Raw genomic sequence first — 23080 nt, 5'->3', positions numbered from 1 at the left:
CAGACTCACCTTCTTTGACACTCAGTCGTGAGGACTGGTCTGTGTGGGAGGTTGTATTATAGGCCAACAGTGAACCTGAAAGGCAACGAAAAAGTGGGTTATAACCATGACATTCTTCTGAGATCAAGAGTAGGAGATAAAGTGAGTAGGTTATGAGGGAGAGAGAGCAGAAGAGGCGGGGAGAGAAGGGGGCTGGAGTGCTCCTTGAGAGAAATAACAAGTTAATATAATCCATTTGGGGGACTGGAGTGGCTTCCTGGAGTTAGGGTCAGAGGAAGTTAGGACAGAATGCTTGTGGCTGCCCAGCAGCCACATTTATGACTCTGAAGTTCTTGGGAGGCCACACCATATGCCGTGGCAGGAACACAGGACTGGGGATCAGAGCACCCGGCCACTGCTGCTTCTGCTGTGACCTCCCCGTGGGACCACGGGCAAGTGACTTTATGGGTCTAGACCTGATTTCTTCATCAGAGGAATGAAGGGCTGAACAACCACAGGGACTGGGAAACTTTTTCCATAAAGACTGGATAGTAAATATTTTAGGCTTTGCGGGCTAAATACAGTCTCTGTTGCACATTCTTCTTTGTTTTTGCTTTGTTTTGTCCATGGGCCAGAGTTGGCCAGATCTGGCCTGTAGCTGGTGGGTTACCACACCCCGGAGGAGAAGCTGGTGCAGTTCCTTTCTGAGATGATATCCTTTGGGTTCACATACAGGTCCTGTTCCGGTGGCCAAGGTGCTTGGACGTTCAGCTGGTGCTGGGGATGTGGGAAACTCTTGCCTCCCTTTGTGCATATCTGAGAGAATACAACTGACCATGAGGCATAACCCGTTGAATTCTCTGTCATCCCAGAGTCTGCTGTACAACCTTTTAAAACTAAACTTGCATGTGTAACTACTCTTAACCAGATGTAGATGTAAAAAAGCTAGTCGAGGCATTTTAAAGGGATGATAGCTTTTTGGTCATTGTTGTTGCATGCAAAGAATATTCTCCCTTCTTTCCTAGAACTAGATTTCTCAGTTGTACACAAATTCAGGAGTTCTATTTTGTAAAATGTAGGTATTTTTGCAATTCCCTTTGAGAGTTTCCTGGGGATGTGTTATCAAGAGCCAGGCTGGGATCTGTTTCTACAAAGGACACAACAAGCCTGACATATGTGTTTGAGGCTAAGAAAGTCTATCAAAACAATCTTTTCCCCTGCTCCCTGCGGATGAGTGGACTAACTTGGGTGCCAGGGAGCAGGCTGTCAGGCACCCTATTTTTGGTCTCAAGTCATGGCAGGGATACAGGAATGGAGCTGTGGCCTCCCCCAGCTGTGGGTGTTTGCTGGTGTGCCCCAGAGAAAACTGTGTCCTTCCAGACCAGATGCTGAGGGACAGAATTATGGAAGAATCACCCAACTGCCCAGCATCTATGACTTCTGGCATGGGTGACTGAAACTTCTAGCTCTGAAACAATTCCTGACTAGAAAGAGGCAGCCCGGAGGTGGTATGAGATCACTGTATGCCAAAGTGTGGATGTGGGCATACCACTTAGAAATGAGACAGCCACATGCACGTAATCTCCAAGACCAGATGCATTTGGTTACTCCACTTGCAAAAATGTCAAGGACAGGGGCTGGGACAACCTCATTTTGATACAGTTGTTATACAGATGAGCGTTTAAAATTAGACCTGCCTCTTATCACTTCCGAGCTTTGTGACTTCCATCAATTAACCTAATCTCTCAAAGCCAGAAGCTCCTCATATGTACAATGGGTTAATATTAACACCTACCTAACATGGCTGTTGTAAGGATTAAATAAATTAATCCCTGTAATGTGCTTAGCACAGACCTTGGCTCATAATAAGCGTTCAAGAAATGCCAGCTATTGGCATTAATATTTTTATATCCCTCCTCCCCACAGACACCACAGGTATAGACAATAAACTCTTTATAAAAGAGCTTGCTGAGCATTCATCTTGTTCTCTGGAATGAGAGTTATGAATGGGTTCTGCTGCAATAAGAAATAATCCTCCATGACTGGAAGGAGGTTAAGAAATGGAACTGAACGGTCCAAAGGAATAGAAAAAAGTCTCAGGAGTGAGACCAAGAATGTCTGCCTCTCTGTCCCCGACATTCTCTCCCTTAGGCTGAAACCTCATGGCTGGAGCAAATAAAGAAAAATGATGGTCTCAGTGGAGCAAACTGCCTGAGTCATTAGTGTAGATTTAGCTAAGAGCACGAAGCTTAGATAAACCACATTTATTAAATTTCCCCCGTTGGTGAAAGTTCTTCTTTGGGCATACATGAATTCCACAGGAAACTCCCAGAAAGCCAAGAGAAAGGATTGTTTGACCTCTGCAAAGCTTGCATGAAATACATATTTCATGGTAACCTAGGAAAAGGATTTTGCCTTGAAGACTGTTCCTGGTTCAAGTTTCACTCCTCGAAGGAGAGGCTGCCTTCCCCTAGCGGGGGCTGGTGAGGAACATCTGGCCTCCCTCCTAAGGGACCCACAATCCCTTCTCTTCCCTGATTTTTATTTGACTCGCTCTTCAGGCTACAGAGGGTAGCGCAGCGCACCTTTTCTTGAGGGAACTCCGTCTCATGCAAGAAGTCCCTCCCTGGATCCTGGACCCCCACTCTGTGGCTCTGGGTTTCTTTCTCCTGTTTTGGGGCTCCCTCTGCCTTTTGTGGGGGCCAACTCACTCATGAGCTCTAGCCTCTCCTGACACTATCTTGTCAGAGTGAACAGATTGTGTTGCGGAGGAGGGAAGCCAGCCCTCTGGGGACACTTACAGTGTGCCAGATCACTTATATCTATTCTCTCACTTAATCCTAACACCAGCCCATAAAGCCAGGATCACATTATCCCCCCTTCACGGATGAGAAAACTGACATTCAGAGAAGTCAAGTAATCTGCCCAGGATCACACAGCTAGAAGGCCCAGGAGACAGGATTCCCATTCTGATCTATCGACAAAACCTGCTCTCAGTCCAGCAGACCCCAAAGCCTCCAGGCTAAATCTAAGAAACAGACAAAACTCACCTATGCTGTTGGAAATCCAGACAGTGGTCAACTTTGGGGAGGAAGGAGTGGTGATGGAGGGTGGGCATCAGGGGGCCCCTATGCTGACCCTTGAGCTGGGCGTGCTTAGACAAGAAGGGGGGTCACTTTGTGACCATTCTTCGGCTTGTGCATTTGTGAGTTTTGCACATCTCTGTATGGTACAGTTCAACTAAAACATTGGTTTGTTTGCTTATTTATTTATGCACGTGTGCAGGCATTCACGTGGGGCCCGGAAAAGCATGAAGCGGCCGCTGCTCAGAATGCAATGCCTTCCCAAAGGGAAAGTATTAGGAACAAATGATTTTCCATTTTTGAGTCCGTCCATCAGTGGATGCCGTACAAAATGGAAATGACCAGGGTGAAGCTTGCAGGTGTGGGGTAGCCCCTAACAATGAGGCTTTCTTCAGCTCTCCTTCTCCAACCTAACCTGCTCTTCATGTGGGACACCTGGAGCAGAGAGCCAACTGGCGTCCTGGTGCCAAAGCCTTTGTCTCCTGCCTCCCGGCAGCCTATTGAATGTGGGCCTCCCTTTTCTCTGCCCGCCGCCGTCAATGGCTGAAGTGTAGGTGGGGAGGCGGCAGGCAGGAGGGAATAAGGCTCTGCCCGCTGAACAACAGGCCTGGCTGATGACTGAGTCCAGGGAAATCTGGTCTTTTGTTCTGCGTGAGTCCTGTTCTCCTTTACTGGCCCGACTGGGGCCTGGGAGGGGTAATACTTCAATGGGCTTAATTGCCGGGACCCATCACCTCTGCCCAGCCAGCTGAGGCTGCCGGGAAGAGGCCACAAACTGCAAAATGTGTTTTCCATTAGGCTTAAATTAAAAATCGGAATCAAGATAGATACCTTCTCTGTGGTCTCCCTGTCACACAACATATTTCATTCTCTTGTGCCGCCACTATTTAAAAACACAGTTTCTTCGTATTTTTCACAGTTCAGACACAGGTGTCTGTACAGAATAGAGCTTTTTGTAAAATGAAAGAAGACACCTTTTCCTTCTGCCTCTGGCCTCCCGCCGCAGGACGTTTGGGGCTCCCAGAAACCCCAAACTCCCCCCAGTGGCCCTGAGTCCGAACTGCCAGTTGCGGAGAGCTCTGGCTTCCTCTGAGGTCCGGCCCAGTCTTGCCTTGTGACGCCCAATCTCATTTCCCGCAGCCTGCCGACCATAAATATGGCCTCTGCCAAACAGGGTGTGCCTGACAAAGATACTGGCGGGGCCGAGCCAGGTCCAGTGTGGGGGGCACACAGGGCAGAGAGAAGGACAGGGTTAGCTGGGTGATAGGCTTGGCTTAATCTGTCTCATTCCAGGAGGTCCCTGGAAAGTTTTCAGAAAGCATTTATCTCTTGGTACAAAAAAAAAAGAAACAGAAAATGGTGTGGAGAAAGCGGCCTGACCCAAGGAAGCTCCAGGAGAGTGAGGCCAATTGTAAAGCAGAGAATGAAGGACACGCTGGTGCAGGTTACCCAGTGTCTCACTTCAGAGCCTAAGACTGTGTGCCCAGCTGCAAACTGGGACTTAAGGGGCCCGGGTCTGAGGTCCCAGGTTGTGCTCCACGGGCTGCAACTCTTTTAGCCCATTTCTGAAGCACTACAGGCCTCAGTTGCTTTGGCTTTAAAATGGGATTATAAATAGTTGTGCACGTGCTGCCCACAAGGGGGCATCCTGTCCATGTGAAGTGAATGACGCGGGGGGGCGGGGGGGTGCAGGCCTGAGCCCTGGTTTCCCCAGGTGGCTCCGGAATGGTCCCAAGACCTGTGGGCATCCTCCCCTGTTCCCACCCTCAGCGCCCCGCCGGCGTTCCGAGTGTGGATGGTGTTGCAGAGTGACAGCACAGGGGACAGCCACTTGGTCTGCAATAACTGAAAAACCAAAGCATGGAAAACAAGCACATCCAGGCAGGCCAGATGAATCCTAGCATGCCAGACCATCCATCAGACAGGGCAGAGAGCGGCCAGGACATTGCTGTTTTCCTTTCTGCCCTGGAAGACACCGTTTTAAGTTTAAAATTTGGTATTTAACATTTTAAAGTATAGCTTGCCTCCCAGACAAGCAGCATACATACTCAAGCACCTTAAGTGAAACTGTGTTTTTGATGCAGAGCTTCTTACCCTACAAGGCTTCTTTTCTCCTTCTGAAGTCCAAAGAGATCAGACACTTTGGTGCTTCTCCAACCCGTCTGGAGCGTTGTGACTTACAGCTAAGTTAGAAGGTCTCCGACTCTCACCTACTGACTTTCCTTAGCTTGAGATCCTTCCTCCATCTGTGTCAAGGAGCTCAGCTCTTTTCCTTCCACCTCATGCCAAAGTGGACATCCTTGAAGCCCGCCCCCACTCCTCAACAAAAGGACAGATGACGAAGCAGGAGAAATTAGCACCCCTTCCCCTTGCCTCAACTCAACTGCCCCAGCCTCTTTCCCCAAATCACTGGCCTCCCTGCCTAAGCACAAAACATCCGTTGGAAGTAAGTCTGGAAAAACAATAAAGTGTTTGAAGCAATGCTGGTTGGCACTAGGGAGTTCCCAGCAATCCAGAGAGCAGACACAGTCACCAGGCCTGTGACCTCTGGCAGGCCTCTTAGCAGGCCAACTGCCACCCAATGCCACAGGGTCCCAGAGGCTAGAACCTGAAGGTGGACACCAGTTAAAAAGAAGCATGACTCAGAAGTTTTTTTCCACGATGGCAGATCATTTTAAGTCTAGGTTCCTCAAAAGGCCTCTAGACTACCTACAATACTATGTATTTTAATTTTTGCTTTTGCAGGCAGACGTGGTTTTCATATCAATGCAGACAGCTGTTTATTTAGCTGTTTCACCCAACATTGTATCATGTGTGTGTTTTGTTCCATCCCCTCTCAACTCTGGAAATCTGTTCCCCTAATAAGCTCCTTTCTGGAAACTTCCTATTTGTATTGCTTTGGGGCATCTTCCTTAATGTCTACAAATAGTCTCAAAAAGAAAGAAGGAAAGGAGAAGCAATCCACACTTTCTCTTGCCCTCCTACCTTTACCCCCAAAATACCAAACTTGCAGGCCTCCACTTCTCCCCATGCTCACTCCTTTTCCTCTTATTGTCCACTCTCCTCCTTCATGGTCACCAGTGACTACCTTCCCCAATTCCTGGGCCTTTTGAGCAGCTGCTAGACTTACTTGAAAGACTATGGCTTGGGTTCTTCTGTGATAGGAAGTCCCTAGTGGGAACTTGGGTTGTTACAGACCTGCCAAAAAGCAGGGCCTGGGGATGGGGTGGCGGCATGAGCGGGTTTCCCCCAAACCGAGTGCGAATGTGCTCCATCACTCCTCCAACGAGGGCATCTGCCATGGAACCCAAAATCATTGGGCCCTCTAAGTGTTCTGAGCATGCTGTCCGCACTCCTGCTGTCCCTCTCTTTTCCCACAAAGAAAGAACAGGGGCCAGTGCTTCCTGGACCTCCTGCCATATGATGCCGGGAGAAGCAGAAGGGCAGAATCGGTCAGGGTCTTTGCTTTGCCAGTCTCTCCTCATGCCCAGCTTTTGTGTGCCTGCTTCCACCCCTGCCCTGCTTAGCCAGCATCATTGCAGAACTCTGAGAAAAGATCCCTTAAAAAAAAAAAATCTATAAACACTCGAAGGCTACAAAATACAGATCATTACAAATGCTAATTCTCCAAAGCTCAGAAAAACTGGATGGAAAATTGCCCCCTTTTGTGAAGTGGTTATGTCTCCAGCTGACCTCATGTTGCAGCAAGACTCAGACATGAGGTAATTGCTCTGGTGTTAACACACACTGCATCACCCCCACTCTCCCCCTGGTTACCAGATACCTCGGAGGGGTGACTGGAGGCATGGGTGGGAACTTCCGAAGGCATTTTTAAAAAAATATTTCTTTTTTGCAGCCAGTGTGAGTTGCCCCCACCCCATGCAGTGCACTATTGCAGGATGAGACAGACAGCTGCAGAGATGGCAAGTTGAAGACCCAGCAAACAAGGGAAAGGGGGTGAGAAATAGCCACCCTGGAGCCCAGAAGACCAGGCAAAGTGGCTCAAAGGTGCTGTGCAAGGATCCCAGCACTGAAGGGACTTTACAATCATCAAATTCCTTCTTCCTGAAGCTTAAGCCTTGCAAGATTTCCAGCAGCCTTGGCCATGACAGCAAACCCTGCATCCCGAGGCTGCCAGGCTATCTTTGGACAGGACTGACTATTAGAAAGCTCCCTGGTAGAATGAGTCCATATGTGTTTTCCTGTAGCTTCAAGTCCCAGATCTAAGTAAAATCTTTTCTGGCCACAGAACAATCCCTTAATACTTAGGTTCATTGACATCCCACCTGGCCTGCATTTCTGGAAGAGTTAGGGCCGAGGTTATTAGCGGGCTGAGAGCATCCTGTTCCTATGTCTGTGCATGTTTCCCATCAAATGAAATTCATATCGAACTGATGGAAGCTTGGTGGGTGTTAGTGAACTTGGTGTTGGGTAAATCCTTTGGACGACTGCACACCTTTCATAACCTCTCCCTTTCCAAAGCTCACTTCCTTCTGACTGCACCAGGAGAACGCTCCCTACTAGGAACAGATTCCAACCCACCTGCAGCACCTGCACCCTGGTTAGTTGGGGAGGGTGTTTGGGAACCAGCCAGTAAAGGTGGGGCTTGGGTGCCAGAGGGACCCCCAAGGATAAGAGGAAGTTAATGTGTACACTTTCAAAACCTTAATCTGTGAATCTAGAGTTTACCGTAGGAACTTCAAATCAATGCTTGGGAAAATGCCATCCAAGGCATCTATCTATTAATAGGTACAGGGCAGAGTAGTTTCTGGAAAGGGGGTCTCATGGCAAGAGTGGGATGAGCCTCTGGCAGGCCCCACGGGGCCCCAGCTCCCTGTGTTTCCTCCATTCCCTACTTCACTTCCCCTGGTGCTCCAGGACTGGTTGGCCCCCTCACAGGGTCTACAGGAGCCAATGGGACCCTGGCAACTTTACCGATGCAAATGTGCCACCCTTGCAGCACCTGCCCAACAAGCCGACCGCAGAGGGGCCGGTTTCCTTTCCTGGGGCTGGCTCCATGGGAAACCAGTCTTCATTCGGAGCAGCCCTTCAGACTGGGGACCTGGGTGGAATGTTCCAGGGGCATTTTGCATCCCAGAAACAGGGCACTTACTTTCCCTGAGGTAACTGAGGTGTGACAACAGCACTTCTGTGTTGTAGAGGGAGGTGGCTCGGAGGAAGTCCTCCTTGCTCGTTTTGCACAGTTCCTTGCCATCCATGTTCTGGAAGAAGGACGTGTCAATCTCCATCAAGCCGTACTCCTTGATCGCCCACTCCAGCCACTGCCGCACGTGCTCCTGTGTCCACAGCGTGGGGTCTGCAGGGAAGAGGACCTGTTAGCAAGGGCGGCAGGGGCCAAGGCTCCCTCCCGTTCACAAAGGCTGGGTAGCTTCCCTCCTTCCTCCCTGGCTCCCTCCCACGTCCCTCCCTCAGTGGGAAAGGTTCCCTCCCAGAGGGTCCTTCCAGAACTCTGATCTGGCCCCATCGCATCCGGCGCTGCCTGAACCACTTAGCACTGTGGGAGGTTCTTGGATGTCTCACTATACATCCTGACAGGACGCTCTCTTTAAAGTTTCTGGAGGGCAGTTGAAACCTTGGCCTGAGAAAGGATGGCATCAAAATGAAAATAAGCAGAGTCGCACAGACCAATGTCTCTGGAAAGGGAGCCCATCTGTAGCCTAGGGACATTAATGCTGTCAGGGAAGAGCACCGACCTCTCAGACGGCTGCAGAGAAGAATGCATATGTACATGCTTTCACTGCACTTCCATCTTTACGGTTAGAAAACCCAGCAGTATGAGGCGTTAGTATAACTGCAATCTGGGTTTTTTTCCTTTTAGAGATAGTTGTGTTGAAATTTCTCCCAGATCATCCCTAAAACTTTTTCAGGATATTTAAATCCCTGAAGATGAGAAACGGTGTTGGAGAGAGAAAACCTTTCAGTCTTTGGGTGAACATAAATAACCTAAGGACTGAGGTGCTTTCCTCTTGAGCCCTCATGGCTGCTCAGCTCGGGGGGTGTGTGAGGGGAGTGTGTGCTCTGAGTGCTGGGTGGAATTCCAGCAGGTTCCATGGTAGAAAGAGCCCTTATATCTTATCATTTATCACAGTCTGAAAGCCATTTCTTTCTCTGGCAACCAATCATTAGTGAATCTGATAAGCATCTTAAATATGCTCATCATAGAAGACAACTACATGGCTCTTGGTTTCATGAAAGACCTATCCACCTTTCCTTAGGTAGGAAAGCACCTGAGTAAGCAACAGATCTTGTGGTAGTAGTTGAAGGAATCATAGGTGGACGGGAATAGTTGGATGTGGAAAGTCATGGAAGGCTTCCCGGAGGAGGGAAGGAGACTTGACATACATGTCAGATGTCAGCTCCCAGGTTCTACTAAGCCTGTTTCCCCAGCATGTTTATTTAGTAGGAATATCTGTGCTATCTTTTAGCCACCTCTCCCTCTCATTCTAAGAGTCTGTGAAGGTACTTGGCAAAAATGGGAATCAGACTCCAATGATTAAGAGTGGCCATGGGGAAAGCAACAAGATTCTATGTCTCCCTGACAGCGGATCGCTGGGCTGCTAGAGGCGGATTCCCTAGTGCTTTTACTCAGAGCTTCTGCTGATGGCCCTTATTCGGTGTGGGCTCCCCATTTCTCCTGGGTTTTCATATGTGAGCATTGGGCGGCAGGGGTTGAGTCTGCTCTGCACAGTGCCCCTGCCAGCCTGTGCCAAGGAGTTGCTCCTGTGGGTAGAGGGGCTGCCCAAAGAGGAGGCGATAGAAGAGGAGCATCTGGGGTTACGGGTCTGAGTGTCACGCCAGCAATCCAGTGCCTAGCAACTAGCAGCAGCCCAGACTTGAGGGGCCTCCTGCCAGCTATTCCACTCATCCTATTTCTCACTTATCAAGAAAGTCAGCCCTGCAAAATGGCTTTTATCTTCATTTTACAGATGGACTGTGGAGTCTTGAAAGGTTGAGCTCTAGGTCAACCGTAAGTCTGAGTCTGAGCTGGGGCTCCAATCAAAGTCCTACTACGACTTCACTTAGTTTGGGGGTAGGTGCCCCCCACCCAGCGCCTATCCTCTTGCCTTCTCACCATCCTGCCTTAGCTCACCTGGGAGTTACTCTGCTAAAATGCCCAAACCAGAGCTCCTTAAGGCCCCATTGTGCAAGGCTCTCTCTCTCTCTCAGGTAAACTTGGGGCTTTGTTTTACTCTTACTTCCCAAAAATAATTAGGCATGGATCATTGGTAAATGGAAATAATTTTGCACTGTTTTAGAATTCTAAAAAAAAAAAATGGGGGTGGGGGTGCTATGTTGCTTATTATTTCATCTGATCTTCTCCTAATTCTTCCCTCTCGGTGTCCAAGGCCTCCAATTCAATTTCACACCATGTATTATTTATTTAATTATTTCCTCCCTTGCTTTGGGCCCTGTCACAATATTATTCCTCTCCATTTACAGCACAATGAATTATAAATCTTCCACTCTGGATCATGCTAAACTCTTCCAAATGTATTGCCTGGATGATTTAGTCCTGGTTTCTTCCCATCTGAGCTTGGAACTGGTGATTAACTAGGGCCCTCGTTTATACTTGTCTTAAAATCTCACCATAAATTCAATAGGTTGTTCCACCAATGTTTTATTGCTTTGATTTGTGGACTCGCCCAAATGAGACTTTCCCTCATGACCTGGAGGAAGCCAAAACGTCTGAGGATAATGCTTAAAGGTCTACCCAGAGGTAAAATAATGAGGCAAATCCATCGCTAGCGAATTCAGGACACTAGTGCTTTAGAAACCCTTTGACAGGAATTTGTTACTTGTGTTATTACTGCTATAGTTACCTTGGCCCACTGAAGACTGACATTTTGATATTCCTTTTGAAAGCATTTCAACACCAATTCAGTGTTGAAGAGTCAACCAAGCAGTATGGCCATTTGGGTCCCCTTCCCCATCCCAAATGGAAATGAGATGGTGTCAACATTTGATTCAGAGACGGTCTCTGCCCCTAATTCTTCAATCCTCAAGATACCTTCCCACGATGGCCACTGTTTGGCAAAGAAAGGCCGTTTGCTATCAAATGAGCAAAGTCCTGCTGAGACTAGGTTTGCCTTTTGGGGAATCAAGAGCAGTTCCCACCGCGGCACCCGCAGTGCAGTTCCACTGTCCGACTCCTATCGGCGAGAAGGGTAGAGACACCGCTTTTTTGGGCCTTACAAATGCACGTGAGCTGAACAGTCCTAGCTGGTGTTCTGAGGGAGGGAGGAGGTGAAACAAATGATGAAAGTAGCAGAATGTAGACCAAGCGCTCTCTCTCTATACATGGTGCTAGTCCCTGGGAAGTGCCCAAGGAATGGGAGCAATTCTTCCTCTTCCCCTGTGAGGTCACATGCTGGAGAAATGCTTTATGAACAGTTCTTAAGTCCTAATGGGCAGAGAAAAATTCCCTTTAGCCCACCCTTTAGTCCCCACACCTCCTGCCCCCTCGAATGGGGCCAAGAGCACGTGGATGGGGCTGTAGGCTGCAGTCCTTGGGGATGGTGAGACACAACTTCCCATGGAAAACAAGCCCAAAGGGCCTCGAAGGAGAGACCCATTACACACCATACCTTCTCGACCAACAGGCACATTCCTTTGGTTCACCCCAAAGAGATGTCTAATCCTTTGCCCTCAGACCCAGCTGCATTTATACTTCTCCAAATGGAAGGGATTTTGCCTTTTTGGTGAAGTTATTTTGATAAGATCAGTTTTAATCCCTGTCCTGTAACTCGTTTTGCTTAAGATTTCTTGGATGTTCTTGCTCCTTCTACCTGGCACCGACCCTACACGTTGCAGTTTTCAGATTCCCTTTTAGACCAGGCGGCTGAGTTTGCTGGACTGGCCCAGGCACAGAGTCCAGCCAATGGACTGAAGGTGTGAACAATGATTTTATTTTCTGTAAGCAACAGCACCAAAGCCAAGGAAAAACAAGCTATTTTTACAGAGTGACATAATTTGCTGCACACATGTGAAGGTGCTCCATTTGTTAAATATAGTTATTGCTATTCTGAAACTGAAAGTGCTGGCTGTAATTTTGGAATGGTGGACATGACCTCCTGCAGATGCCAGGAAGTACATGCCTGATGGACACGGCAGCCCCCTGCTGCCACGCTGCTCCGTGAAGCAGGGTGGGCACGTCCGGGAGTTGGTGGGATTCCTTTTGGGTTCAGAGGCTCCCTGCAAGCCTCATCCTAGGGTTCCCGGCACAGAGGCAGAATCTTTGATGTGACCTGTTTAGGGGCAGGGCTTCTGGACTGTGCACTTCAGGACATTTGGGATACTGTCCACAAGGACAGCCAAGAGGAAGGTGAGAAAAGCCACTTTTCCAAGTAAGCATTTCCATAAAGCACAGGGTACCAGGTACTCAAGGGGATAGGCCTGTTCTTCAACTACTGCCCAGAAGAGTGAGGACACAGACACCAGCCAGAAGCCAGAGTACCTGCAGGGACGATGACCCTCCTCTCGTTGGTGGTCATGTTGGGAGGAGGCGGGCCATTCTTCTCGTCCATGTAGCTGTTGTAGTTCATGGCGTTGGAATCGCCTGCCCCAAGCAGCTTGCTGCATTTGCTAACACTGCAGTCCACCGGAGATTCCCTAGAGTGAGAGGACACAAGCCCAGCGGAAGTCACCACCGCCCCTGCTCTCCGCACAGCGCGGGAAGCTTGCCCCAGCCAATGGCTCGGACAGTGCTGCGGCCATTTCCCAGCCCCATTTGGTGTCATGGTGCCCACGGTGCTGGGGCTGCCTTATTTCTATCCTCCACGCTGCCACCAGAGTTTTTGTCAAATCCCAGCCCAATCCTATAATTGTGGTACTTAAAAACTCTTGGCAGCATCTCACTGCCCTCAGATGAGCGTCTGCACCTCTTAGGACAGTATTGCGGCCCTCCCAGGCTGACTGCAGCTCACATTTTTAGCCTTGTTTCTGGGCAGCTTTCACGTACACAAGGCCTTGCTGCAGATAGGGCTTCTCACAGTCCCACCTCACGTCGTTTCTGCCTTGGTTCTAGGCCTTGTCACACGGGGTGATTGTTAGTCTGGCATGTGCTCTGCCCTTTGCTGGGTTGGGAGTTGCCTGAAATGGTGATATTACTTTCTGTTTTTAATCTCAGTGCCATATAGTGCCTTACATAGGGGTGAGTGATACATGTTTTCTGAATGAGCTATTTCTATTGCATTATAGAATTTTAATGCATTCCTCATATGGTATTCTATCTGAACTTCCCAATAGCCTTCCAAGATAGACATGACTTCAAGGTTAAGGAAACTGAGAGGTGAGGTGACTGGCCCAGGGTCACACAGCTAGTAAAGGTGGAAGCAGGATTCAGGTCTTTGGTGGTAGACTTCTCTATCAAAACACATATATGCAAAAGAGCTGGTTGCCACATGGAGGAATAGGATCCAAAAACTTCAACCTGACAGATAGATTGTGGCCCTTGCAGCATTTTGCAGCCCTGGCCACCAAGCTCACAGACATATGTGGAAGTGCACAAGAGACAGAGTAAATCCTCCACCTTAATCTAGAAGGGCACAGCCTGATCAAGACCTGGTATTTTACAACATAGGTGCAGAGAGCAGCTCATTGGTTTCAGCTCAGCAACGAGCAGCCGTGTGGTCATCGGAGCTGATACCCTACTGTGGCCACCTGGTGCCACAGAGCAGGCCAGCAGTTCACTCCCCATGTCCCCTGGCACAGCACCCATGGAAATGCCATCCTGCCCTACCCTAGCTTCCATTCTGTCACTCCACCAGCAAGCAGGACCAAAGGAAATGGCTAGGAGGCCAAGAAAGACTGCAGCTGTGGTTACCCTGAGCAGGAAGCTCGGCTCTGGCAACCTGGGAGACAGCCAGTTCTCTCAAGAGCTCCAAACCAGGCCTTCAGACCAAGGAGTTCAGATAAGGTTCAGATTACAGCCGTCCAGCCCTGGACCACAGAACCACTCTGGGATGTCCAAAGGCCTGGCTGCTGCCCTCTGCTGTGGGCAGGGCCGGGCCATCCTGGGGCCTCAAGGAGCAGGGCCGTGCCAGATAGGGCCTCACCCTTCCCGTGGCACGGTGACGGCAGCTCCACCAGGCGGAGAGCAGACACCAACACAGAAGAAGGGGCAATGGCCCAGCAGGGCAGGACTCAGGCAGGGTGGGGGTGGCCTGAGCACATTCAATAAAGAAAATTAAATGAATTTGTTTCTTAATCTGAAAGGAAAAAAATATTGCAGATCACTTATCATAGCTGGGAGATAAATGCTCCACAGAGATATTAGAAGTCAGACAGTAATTTTTTCCTGATGTCTGACAGAGGGGAACATGGGCTGAAAATGAAAATAAGATGTATAACTTACACATGTTAGAATTTAAGGTTTTACTATTCGCCTACTGTTTTTCCAGGCAGAGAACCAAGAACCAGCCATCAGAGCCCCAGATTGTTGAAGGTTTAATGTCCCCATGGCAGTCGGAGGGGAGGCGGTAGCACATAGGGCTTTTCACCAGAGTTTGGCCCTTTGGCTTCTGCTGTTGAAGGACTTGGCCTGAGATGAAGCAGTCCCAGAAAGACCCTGGTCCTGTGTCTGAGCTGAGCTCTGCCTGAGCACGGGGCCCGCCACCCTCCTCACGGCTAACCGCAAGCTGGCATGTGTACACACATACCCACGTGAAAGCACGCACAGACACACATACACACACATGCATGCACGTGCCCACCCTAACACACACACACACACACACACACACACGCCACCAAGGTCTGGCAGCCTTTCCCAGCATACTTGTCCATTGTGAAACAACCAAGCTTGGAGGATTAAGCTGGCCTTCAACCAAGGCAGCAACATTTGCATTGGCTGGGAATCCGTGGCAGAGGGTGGGGCTGCCAGAGCACACACTTCCCAGGGGTGGGGTGGGGGCGCGGGGGGGCACCACCGCCCAAGGGCCACGGGCAGGGATGAGAGAACTTTCAGCCGGACCTCCCTCTGTCCCTTCCACTCAGGCGAGAGGGAAGAGGAGATGCTTCCACATGGGTTTTGAAAATGCCTTTTCCACATCAGCCAGGCCCCTGGGGATTTCTGAGCTAAAAGCTGACCTCTTGCCATGCAGAGGTGAGAAGCCAGGACTTCAGAAACCATCCAAATGAAGTGACCTGTGGCAGAGCCAGTCCTTGGTACCAGGAGTAAGAAAACTAAATTTGAAAAGTGAATGCATTTGCTAAAAGCTGCCTGGAACGTAATCTGGTGAGAGGAGGAGCCTCCTGGGCAGGTGGGCTCCCAGGACTAGGAGCAGCCAGCTCCCAGAGAAAGACAGGGGAACCACCCCAGGACTGGGCTGTCTGACTGGGGTGACCACTGTGGTCGTACAGGGGCTGGAAGCTCCTTGTTCCCTATCCCACAGAACTTCTCATATTTCTATTTCCTCCTCTCTCCTTCCTTCAGCCCTAGTGGACATACCTGCTCCCCCACTGTGCAAGGTGGTCTGTCTGGCTGCCCACCCTTGGGTGTTTCTCCTCTGGAACAAGGGCCTGTCTTTGGTCCCAAACCTGTCTGCTAGCATCTGCAAAGGGGTGCCCTCTAGGAGGAGCCTGACACCTACCCTGGACCACCACACCTGTCCAGGCCGACCCTCTTACAACTGCTCGGGAGAGAAGGAAGGAAGGCCATATCTTTACTGCTGGCTCGCCACCACCCTGCCCTCTGTGCTCAAGCTCCGAGCTCCGGGGCACTGTGCTTCTGCCACAAAGCATGTGTCTTGTATGCAGCTATCCTTGGCAGTACTGTTAAGGCAGGGACAGGTGAAGCACAGCCTAAAGGCTGCTCTTTAAAGAGGCAGCTGGCGCCTGTGAAGAGCCCAATGAAAACAAGAGGGAGAAGGCGAGAGGGTCCAGATCCAGGGCAAGAGGTTTGCCATTCAGCTCGCCTACACTGCTGCTAATTTGTATTGAGGGCTGCTCTTATAGCTACATGAGGTGGGGGCCCACAGGCAGCTGACAGCACTGGGACAGGTGACAAGAGGGCCTGAGGCTGCCACAATACAGCAGAGTGTAACTCAGAGCATCTCCATCTCAGGGCAACAGAAGCCATGGCAGGGAGGCCATGGACAGTGACACAGGCCCTGCAGCCTTGTCCTGTATATTCACCACCAGACATGAGCGCTTTACTACTCTGGTTCTACTTTTGTGTGTTCAGTGAACATTGCTTGAAAATACAACCGGTGATTTCCAAAAGGGTCTTGCAAACTGTTAAGCAATTTAAAACAAATTGAGAAATCTCAAGTCTTTGGAGAAAAGGAGATTTCAACGACTTCTCCCAAAGATTGCCCCTTTAGGCTATACAAACATCTTTTTTAACTTTGCACTCAACTCAGAGCAGCGTAACTCAGGGTGTATTAGCCAGGCCCATAATTCTGCAGCCCTGGCTTACTGTCAATGGACCCCCAGTATTCACACAGCTAGTGCAAAGTTTCAAAAGCCACCCAAACCACACAGTTGCCTAAGGACCATGTTTGTCTTCCATGTGATGTGTACATTGTATATGAATTAAGCAAACCTATTTTGTCTTTTGGATTTCATAGAATCCATGCTTAGATATGTGCATATGACTTGTTGTTTTTGAAAAGGAGATGCAATGAGTTAAAAGCAAATGTCAAGAAAAGAAAAAAAATCATCCATAATACAGCCATAACCCTAACCCAACAGCTATTTTCATCACCTATATAGCAGAGGCTCTTAGCTTCTCCAGAATCCTGAGTATGGCTTTCCAACCAGGGTATGGGCAACATGCTGCCTACTGCCACTTCTGAACCTTAGGAAGCACCTTAGGAAGGTGCAGTGGTCAGAGAGGCAGAAGTTGCAGGCTGGTCTTCCTCTATGTGGAATGGGAAGTCTCCCGGTGTCTAATGAGGGCATCTGGGTCCTGCTGGGGAGTCTGGGGAGTGTCAGGACAGACTGCACCAGGCTCAGGGTCTTCATGCCAGGCACACGAGGCAAGCAATTCCCTGCCTTTCTCCTCCATAAACTGATATTCTTTCCTTCATGGTGTGTTTTCCCATAACACCATGGTTGAGACAGGCTGCAGCTGAGAGTTATTTGCAGACCACAGCATGGATCAAGTGGCTAAAGTCTACATTCAACACAGAACCTATGCTGTTTCAAGAACAACTCACCCTAACAGATTCAACCACAACAGGAAGATACGGAGAAAGAGAGCACACCTCCCACAACATGGGCACGCGCAACTTTCTCTGAGCTCCTCAGACCTCAGTCTCTCCACTTGACCCTGTGCCCCTGTCCAGATGACTCGCTCTTGGGAGAAAAAGCAAGAAAAGCCCTGTAGTCAAAAGCATGCAGAATACCTCCTCCAGAGACTCAAATATCTATGGGGTCTCCAATAAGCATGAAGTAACTCAGAAACCCCACGTCAGCATAAACACAGGGAACATTCACTGCGAATCACGGGACAGTACAAAACATGCTAGCCCAGTGTCATCCAACTGAAGTAAAATGTGAGTGAATACATGTAATTTTCAGTAGCAGCCACATTTTAAAAATTAAAAACAGGTGAAATGAATTTTCATAATATATTAAAGTGTCCTAATGTATTAACAAAATACAACCCAAAGAAAATAACTTCAACATAATCAATATTAAAAATGAAATATTTTACGTGTTTTTCCCCACTAAGCGTTCTAAATCCAGTGTGTATTTTACAATTTGAGCACACATCAGTTTTGGACTAGCCACAATGCAAGTGCTCAGAAGCAACACGTGGCTAGTGGCTGCTTCACTGGCAGCACAAATCTAGCCCATGAGCCAAGAGATAGCGAATTGCTTACTCTGCTTTGGTTTTCTCAGCTCAAGTTAGGACTCATCTTTGGCATTAAAGGTGCCATTTTCAATAATACTCAGGGAATAGGAGAAGCCCAGGGTTGAGGACAGGAGATTTAAGTAGCCTGGCTTCTATTTCAACATGTTATTTCTTTTTGTGCAAACAGATAATAGGATCTGACATGGTTCCATCTTAAGTAAAGACATTTTTCTGAAAATCCTTGTTCCCTGCTGCCTACCAGCTGCGCTCACCTGTGAGCATTTAGAGGATATTTATGAGGCACTGGTGATGGCTGTGCCTAACCTGCTTGGCTCTGTAAGTCCACCTACCTTCTTTGCTTCCCCAGGGTGGGTGAGAATACATCGGTATTTCTGAACCTACTCTGTCACCTGCCGATGGCCTGGGTCAAGACAGGCCGATCAAGAGCAGCAAGAGCCATGCGAGTATACAGCTCTCCTCTGGCTGGCTTCTGGTGTGACGGGAGCCAGCACAAGCTGGCAAGTGGGTTCTGAACTTGATCTCCTTGGAGGAGGCTTTTTGCTCAGGATTAGCATCTTGGAGTGCTTGAAGCTGCCCTGGTAGCAGGCGAGGGAGCAGTCCGCTCACCAATGCAGGCTCACCTGAGCACAGACACAGGCTCCGTCTGGGCACTGTCAGCAGACCTAGGTCTCTGCCCTGGCTTGTACACTAATGACCTACAGGACTTTGAATAAGCACCTTCGCATTTGAGTACAGTTAGCCACGCATTCACTCACGTAGTCACTTAACCACTATTTGCACCTGCCCTGTGCCAGGCATGCACAATGAATGAGACAAAGCCCCACCCACATTTTAGCGAGGGATGTGACGACCGTCAGGAGGAGCTAAGCAGAGGAATCAAGGCAGGGTACAGGGTGACGGCTGCTGTTTTTGATCAGATGCAGGGAAGGCCTCTGAGAAGGTGACATTCAGGCAGAGACCTGAAATAAGTGAGGGTGAGAGTCATATGACTAGATGGAGTAGGAATGTTCCAGAAGGAAGCAACACAAGGGAAGAGACTGAGGCAGGAGCATGCTTGGAGCCCAAGAGAAGCTGGAGTCTTGTGTGGCTGGTGTGGAGGGAAGGGGTGAGACAGGGTGGTGGTGAAGGGGGTGTCGGAGGAATGTCGGGGCGTGTGAAGGACTTGAGATTCTGTCGTAACTATTAAAGGATCTGAGTGAGAGAGTTAGATGTTTTGAGAGGATGCCTAGCTGCAGTCTGAGGAACAGACTGCAGGGAGGCTAACCTAGGGAGAGTTGGCTGCTGGCTCAGACCCGGAGGGGCCGGGGGGCTGGGCAGCGGGTGGATTCAGGCTGCAGCACACACACACTCCAAGGGCGGAAGCTGGATTTTCAACAATCATCAGGGGCGCCCGTGGTCAGGCAGGTTGGAGAGCACAGCCCAACTGCCCGTCTGGCTGCTGGGGTGGCTGTTGGCAGAGCGGGACAATGAATGCAGAAACACCACATGAAGGTGGGGGGTCGGGGGGACACAGAGGTGGCCCACAAGCCTGGGGATCGGAGAGCCTGGGATTCCGTGCTGGCTTTGCCTCCTCCAAATTCTTAGACAAGCCATGTAGCTCCTCCTCCCCCCACACACACCCCTCCGAAGTCCAGTTTGTCTTTATCACGTTAAAACGTAATTATAATTTCTCCGCCATAGGATAGTGGTGGGGAGCAAATAATAAGATAATATGGAAAAACATTTGACAAACTATGCCTATCTACACTGGGAGGAATAGTGTCTATGTGGAGAGACATTCACTTGCAGGGCTCTTGGCTCAGAACCTCTGAGCCTTCCAGAAACCCTAGACTCTGGGAAGGTGGCTGGGATCCCAGTAACTGGTTTTGGTTAGCTGGACTGAAGTGTGGGCAGGGCTGAGTGTTCCCACAGGCAGGTCTGAGCCCAGGGGCTGTCTGAAGGATGTCTCCTCTCAGCTGCACCCTCCCTCCCTGCTCTCCCACCTCTAGACTTGCTTCCTTGGTGACCTCATCCATGTTCACAGTTAAAACTCTTTGGAGATGATTCCCAAACCTAAATTCCAGCCCTAAAATACTATCTGAGCTTCGTTTTCCAAAGCCTTGTAGACATTTTTATCTGGATGTTCTACTGATTGCTCACGATGGATCTCACAGGGAGCATTGACATCTCATCTCAAAGCATTTCCTCTTCCCACCTCCTGTGGCTGCTAACACACCATCCTTCCTGGAAACAGCCAAGCTTCAGGCATCTTTGATTCCATCCCTCGCACAGGCTCCATCCACATGCTTCGGTATTTATTCATCCAAGCCTGGTAATTATCCCTGATAGTTAGGTCCCTCATGCATCCTCCCCCTTTTTTTTCCCCAATCATTGCCATCATTCTAGTTCAGAACTTTGTCATTTCTTATCTGGGATATTTCACTAACTTCTTACCTTATCTTTCTGACTCTCCCTTCCCCCACTCTGTGCACCGTGAGTGTCAGTTTTCTAGTCTTAAATCACAGTTCTGATGATGTTAAATGTCATGTCTATATTTGAAGTCTGAATGGGAGATAAATTCCATATTTTCTTAGCTTTCCTTTGGGGTCCTCCTTTAACTTTCACCTTCATCTCCCTGTGCCATAGGTCCCTTGGCTTGTCTGGTGTTTCATGAATGACGTGACTGTTTCCTCTCTTTGAAGCCTGTGCTTGTGTTGATCACAACCACGAAGGGGCACTTTTTGAGTCCTTGCCACTCTCCTGGTCCTTCCCTTACACCATCAGTTAACCCTTGTAACCAGCCTATGAAGGGGTAAATTCTGCAGTCCTATGTTAGAAAGGAGGGAGACGGTGCTCAGAGAGCTGGGCCTGGACCCTGGGCTGCCCTCCCACCAGGCGTGCCCTTTCTGCACCTGTCGTTTTCCTCCCCCTGGACTTGCCTCCCTCTGTTTATACAAGCAAAGTGTGACCTGCTCTGGCCACCACCAACCTTGAACACATTTCCCAAGTGTGGTGTGTTCTCTGGCAGTGAGCCCTAAGATGTGTTCACTTTTGTCATCCCTTCCGGACTTTTACTCTAGGAATCTTTGGTTACCTTTGCTCGGGTGAGACCCACATGGGAAGGTTAAGTGTCTTCAGCAGGGCAGGGAAGGGCCTCTCATCACTAACTTATCTCCAAGAGGAACGGACACAAAATAGGCATTCTAGAAGTATCCAAGCTTTGGGTCATGAGCCTGACCCTGACCTGGCCTCTGCGGGTTACATCGGGGCCCAGAGAGCCAAGTGGGCTCCTACCCCTGCTCCGGCCCCCACCCTGCTCGTATCAGCTCTCCAGGGATGAACTCGGGCCCCCAAGCCCAGCACCAGGGCCCCGTCTACTGCAGACGCCCGGGCGCCAGAAGCCACTTTAGTCTGGAGCTGCCCGCCTCTGACACCTGCGGAGCAAGCGTGTCTCTGCCCACCCTCCACCAGCCCACCCCTGGCAGCCGGCTGTGCCTCCCCTGAGCAGCACAGGCCTGGTGGGCTTACCTGGATCCATTCATGTGGTCATACTCCCTCTTGACATTGACCCTCACCGGCTGATTAATCCACTCCTGCTGTGGTGGGAGGGGGTTGATTTTGTGGGGCTGGCCGTAGTCAGGACTCCCTGAGGCGGTCATGTCGGTCTTGGGGAGATGGGCCGCTGCTCCGTACGTGGAGTCAAAGAGGGACTGGTCGTCGCTCACCACCGACAGAGCCTCCTGGAGGGTCACAGAAGGAGGGAGAAAGCTGGTGTCACTCTTCACCCAGTGTCACCCTTCACCCACTCTCCCTTTGAGCTGACAGGATTGCTGACTGGCCCACACTGTGGGGGCAAGTTTACTCATATGCAAACTTGGGGTTCTCTGCAGGTTACCCTGGGTGAGGAGGGAGTCTGGGCCGTGAGGTGGCAATGGGGACCCATACGAATGTGTTCATCTGTTGGGTCTGTGGGCTGGGACCCCAGAAAGCAAGATGTGGAGCAGAGGCCAAGGATGGGGAGCAGAGGCCAGGCAGTGTGGCTCTGGTGTGCACATGGAGTGTCATAGCGGTTCTTGAATGGTGGGCTCCTTCAGGCATGAGCAGAAATGCTTCTAGGTGTGTGGAACAGTCAAGCTAGAGGTGGATATGAAAGTGAACATTTATTTTATAGGTGAGGCCAGTGAGACCCACCCAGAGAGGTTAAGTATCTAGCTCAAGGTCACACAAGGGAAGGGTGGGGTCCAGGGTTGTGGCCTGTCTAATTTCAGTTTCCTTATCTGTAAACAGAAATAAGAATAGCTTTTTCAGAGTTAACAGGTGATAAATGAGAAGCTCTAGGTACAGATATTTAGCTTGTCTGCAGGGCCCCCTGGTGCCTCGTACACATCCATGGTTCGGATGGGAGGCCGCCAGCCTCCCCGGGACTGGAGCATCCGTCATGCTTTCTTGCCTGACTCCTTGAGATGACAGTTTCCAGTCTTAAATTTATAATTACGGCTGCCCAAGAGCGAGGGAGGAATCTCAGCTATGTGGGTGGGGGGTCAAGGGAAGTCCCTCTGTAAGGGGTTGTCCTGTCTTCCCTGCTCCAGTGCCACAGACTGACACAGGCTTGGCTTGTGGAGCTCCTGCATTGAGAAAGAAATCTGGCACTTTCCAGAGGTCTTCCACCAACCAAGATAATGAGATTCTCCCATTGTTCCAAGAAACTGCAAATCACAGGGACCCCAGGTCATGGACTGGGGTGCGTTGGTCACTATATCAAGTAATAATTACCCCAAAGTAAGTTGACTGCTTTTCAGTTGACTGCTTTTTCACCTTAACTTAAGCCCTCCTCTTCAGAAAAGAAGGTAGCAATATCTAACCTAGAATTAATTTATGATCTATGTAATCTATAATTATACAATCTATAATCATAATGATGAGGTGGAATAATGCATAAAAAATGCTTAGAACTGTCTCTGGGATATAGTGACACCTAATACATGTTAGCTAGGATATTTGTTAGTGTTCAAGGAAAGATTGTCTTAGGCCCAGAGAGCCAGGTGCGCTCCCAGCCCTGCCTGCTCATCTCAGAATTGTTCCCTTAGATCATATGTTGAACCCCTATCCCAGCACCTCAGAATCTGACTGTATTTGGAGAGAGAGCCCTTAAAGAGGTGATTAGGTTGAAATGAGGTCCTTAGGGTGGGCCCTAATG

The 23080-nt window shown here is 49.6% G+C and overlaps 1 protein-coding gene across 4 annotated transcripts in view; it reads right to left on the bottom strand.

Annotated features, from left to right (window-relative positions):
• FLI1 (Fli-1 proto-oncogene, ETS transcription factor) overlaps positions 1 to 23080 on the bottom strand; it is a 112646-nt gene that overhangs the window by 30506 nt on the left and 59060 nt on the right. For 3 of the 4 annotated variants that reach the window (XM_036930042.2, XM_036930041.2, XM_036930040.2), the window contains exons 2-5: positions 21412 to 21623; positions 12538 to 12692; positions 8176 to 8379; positions 10 to 75 (exon numbers count right to left, since the gene is read on the bottom strand). In XM_036930042.2, coding sequence (XP_036785937.1) covers positions 10 to 75; positions 8176 to 8379; positions 12538 to 12692; positions 21412 to 21542 — 556 coding nt within the window. In that variant the 5' untranslated portion in view covers positions 21543 to 21623. The remainder of the gene's footprint in view (positions 1 to 9; positions 76 to 8175; positions 8380 to 12537; positions 12693 to 21411; positions 21624 to 23080) is intronic. The other variant, XM_036930043.2, reaches the window with a different exon arrangement.

This window comes from Manis pentadactyla, chromosome 13 (genome assembly GCF_030020395.1).
Source record: "Manis pentadactyla isolate mManPen7 chromosome 13, mManPen7.hap1, whole genome shotgun sequence".
Lineage (NCBI taxonomy): Eukaryota > Metazoa > Chordata > Mammalia > Pholidota > Manidae > Manis > Manis pentadactyla.
This window is presented reverse-complemented; position numbering and strand designations above follow the sequence as displayed.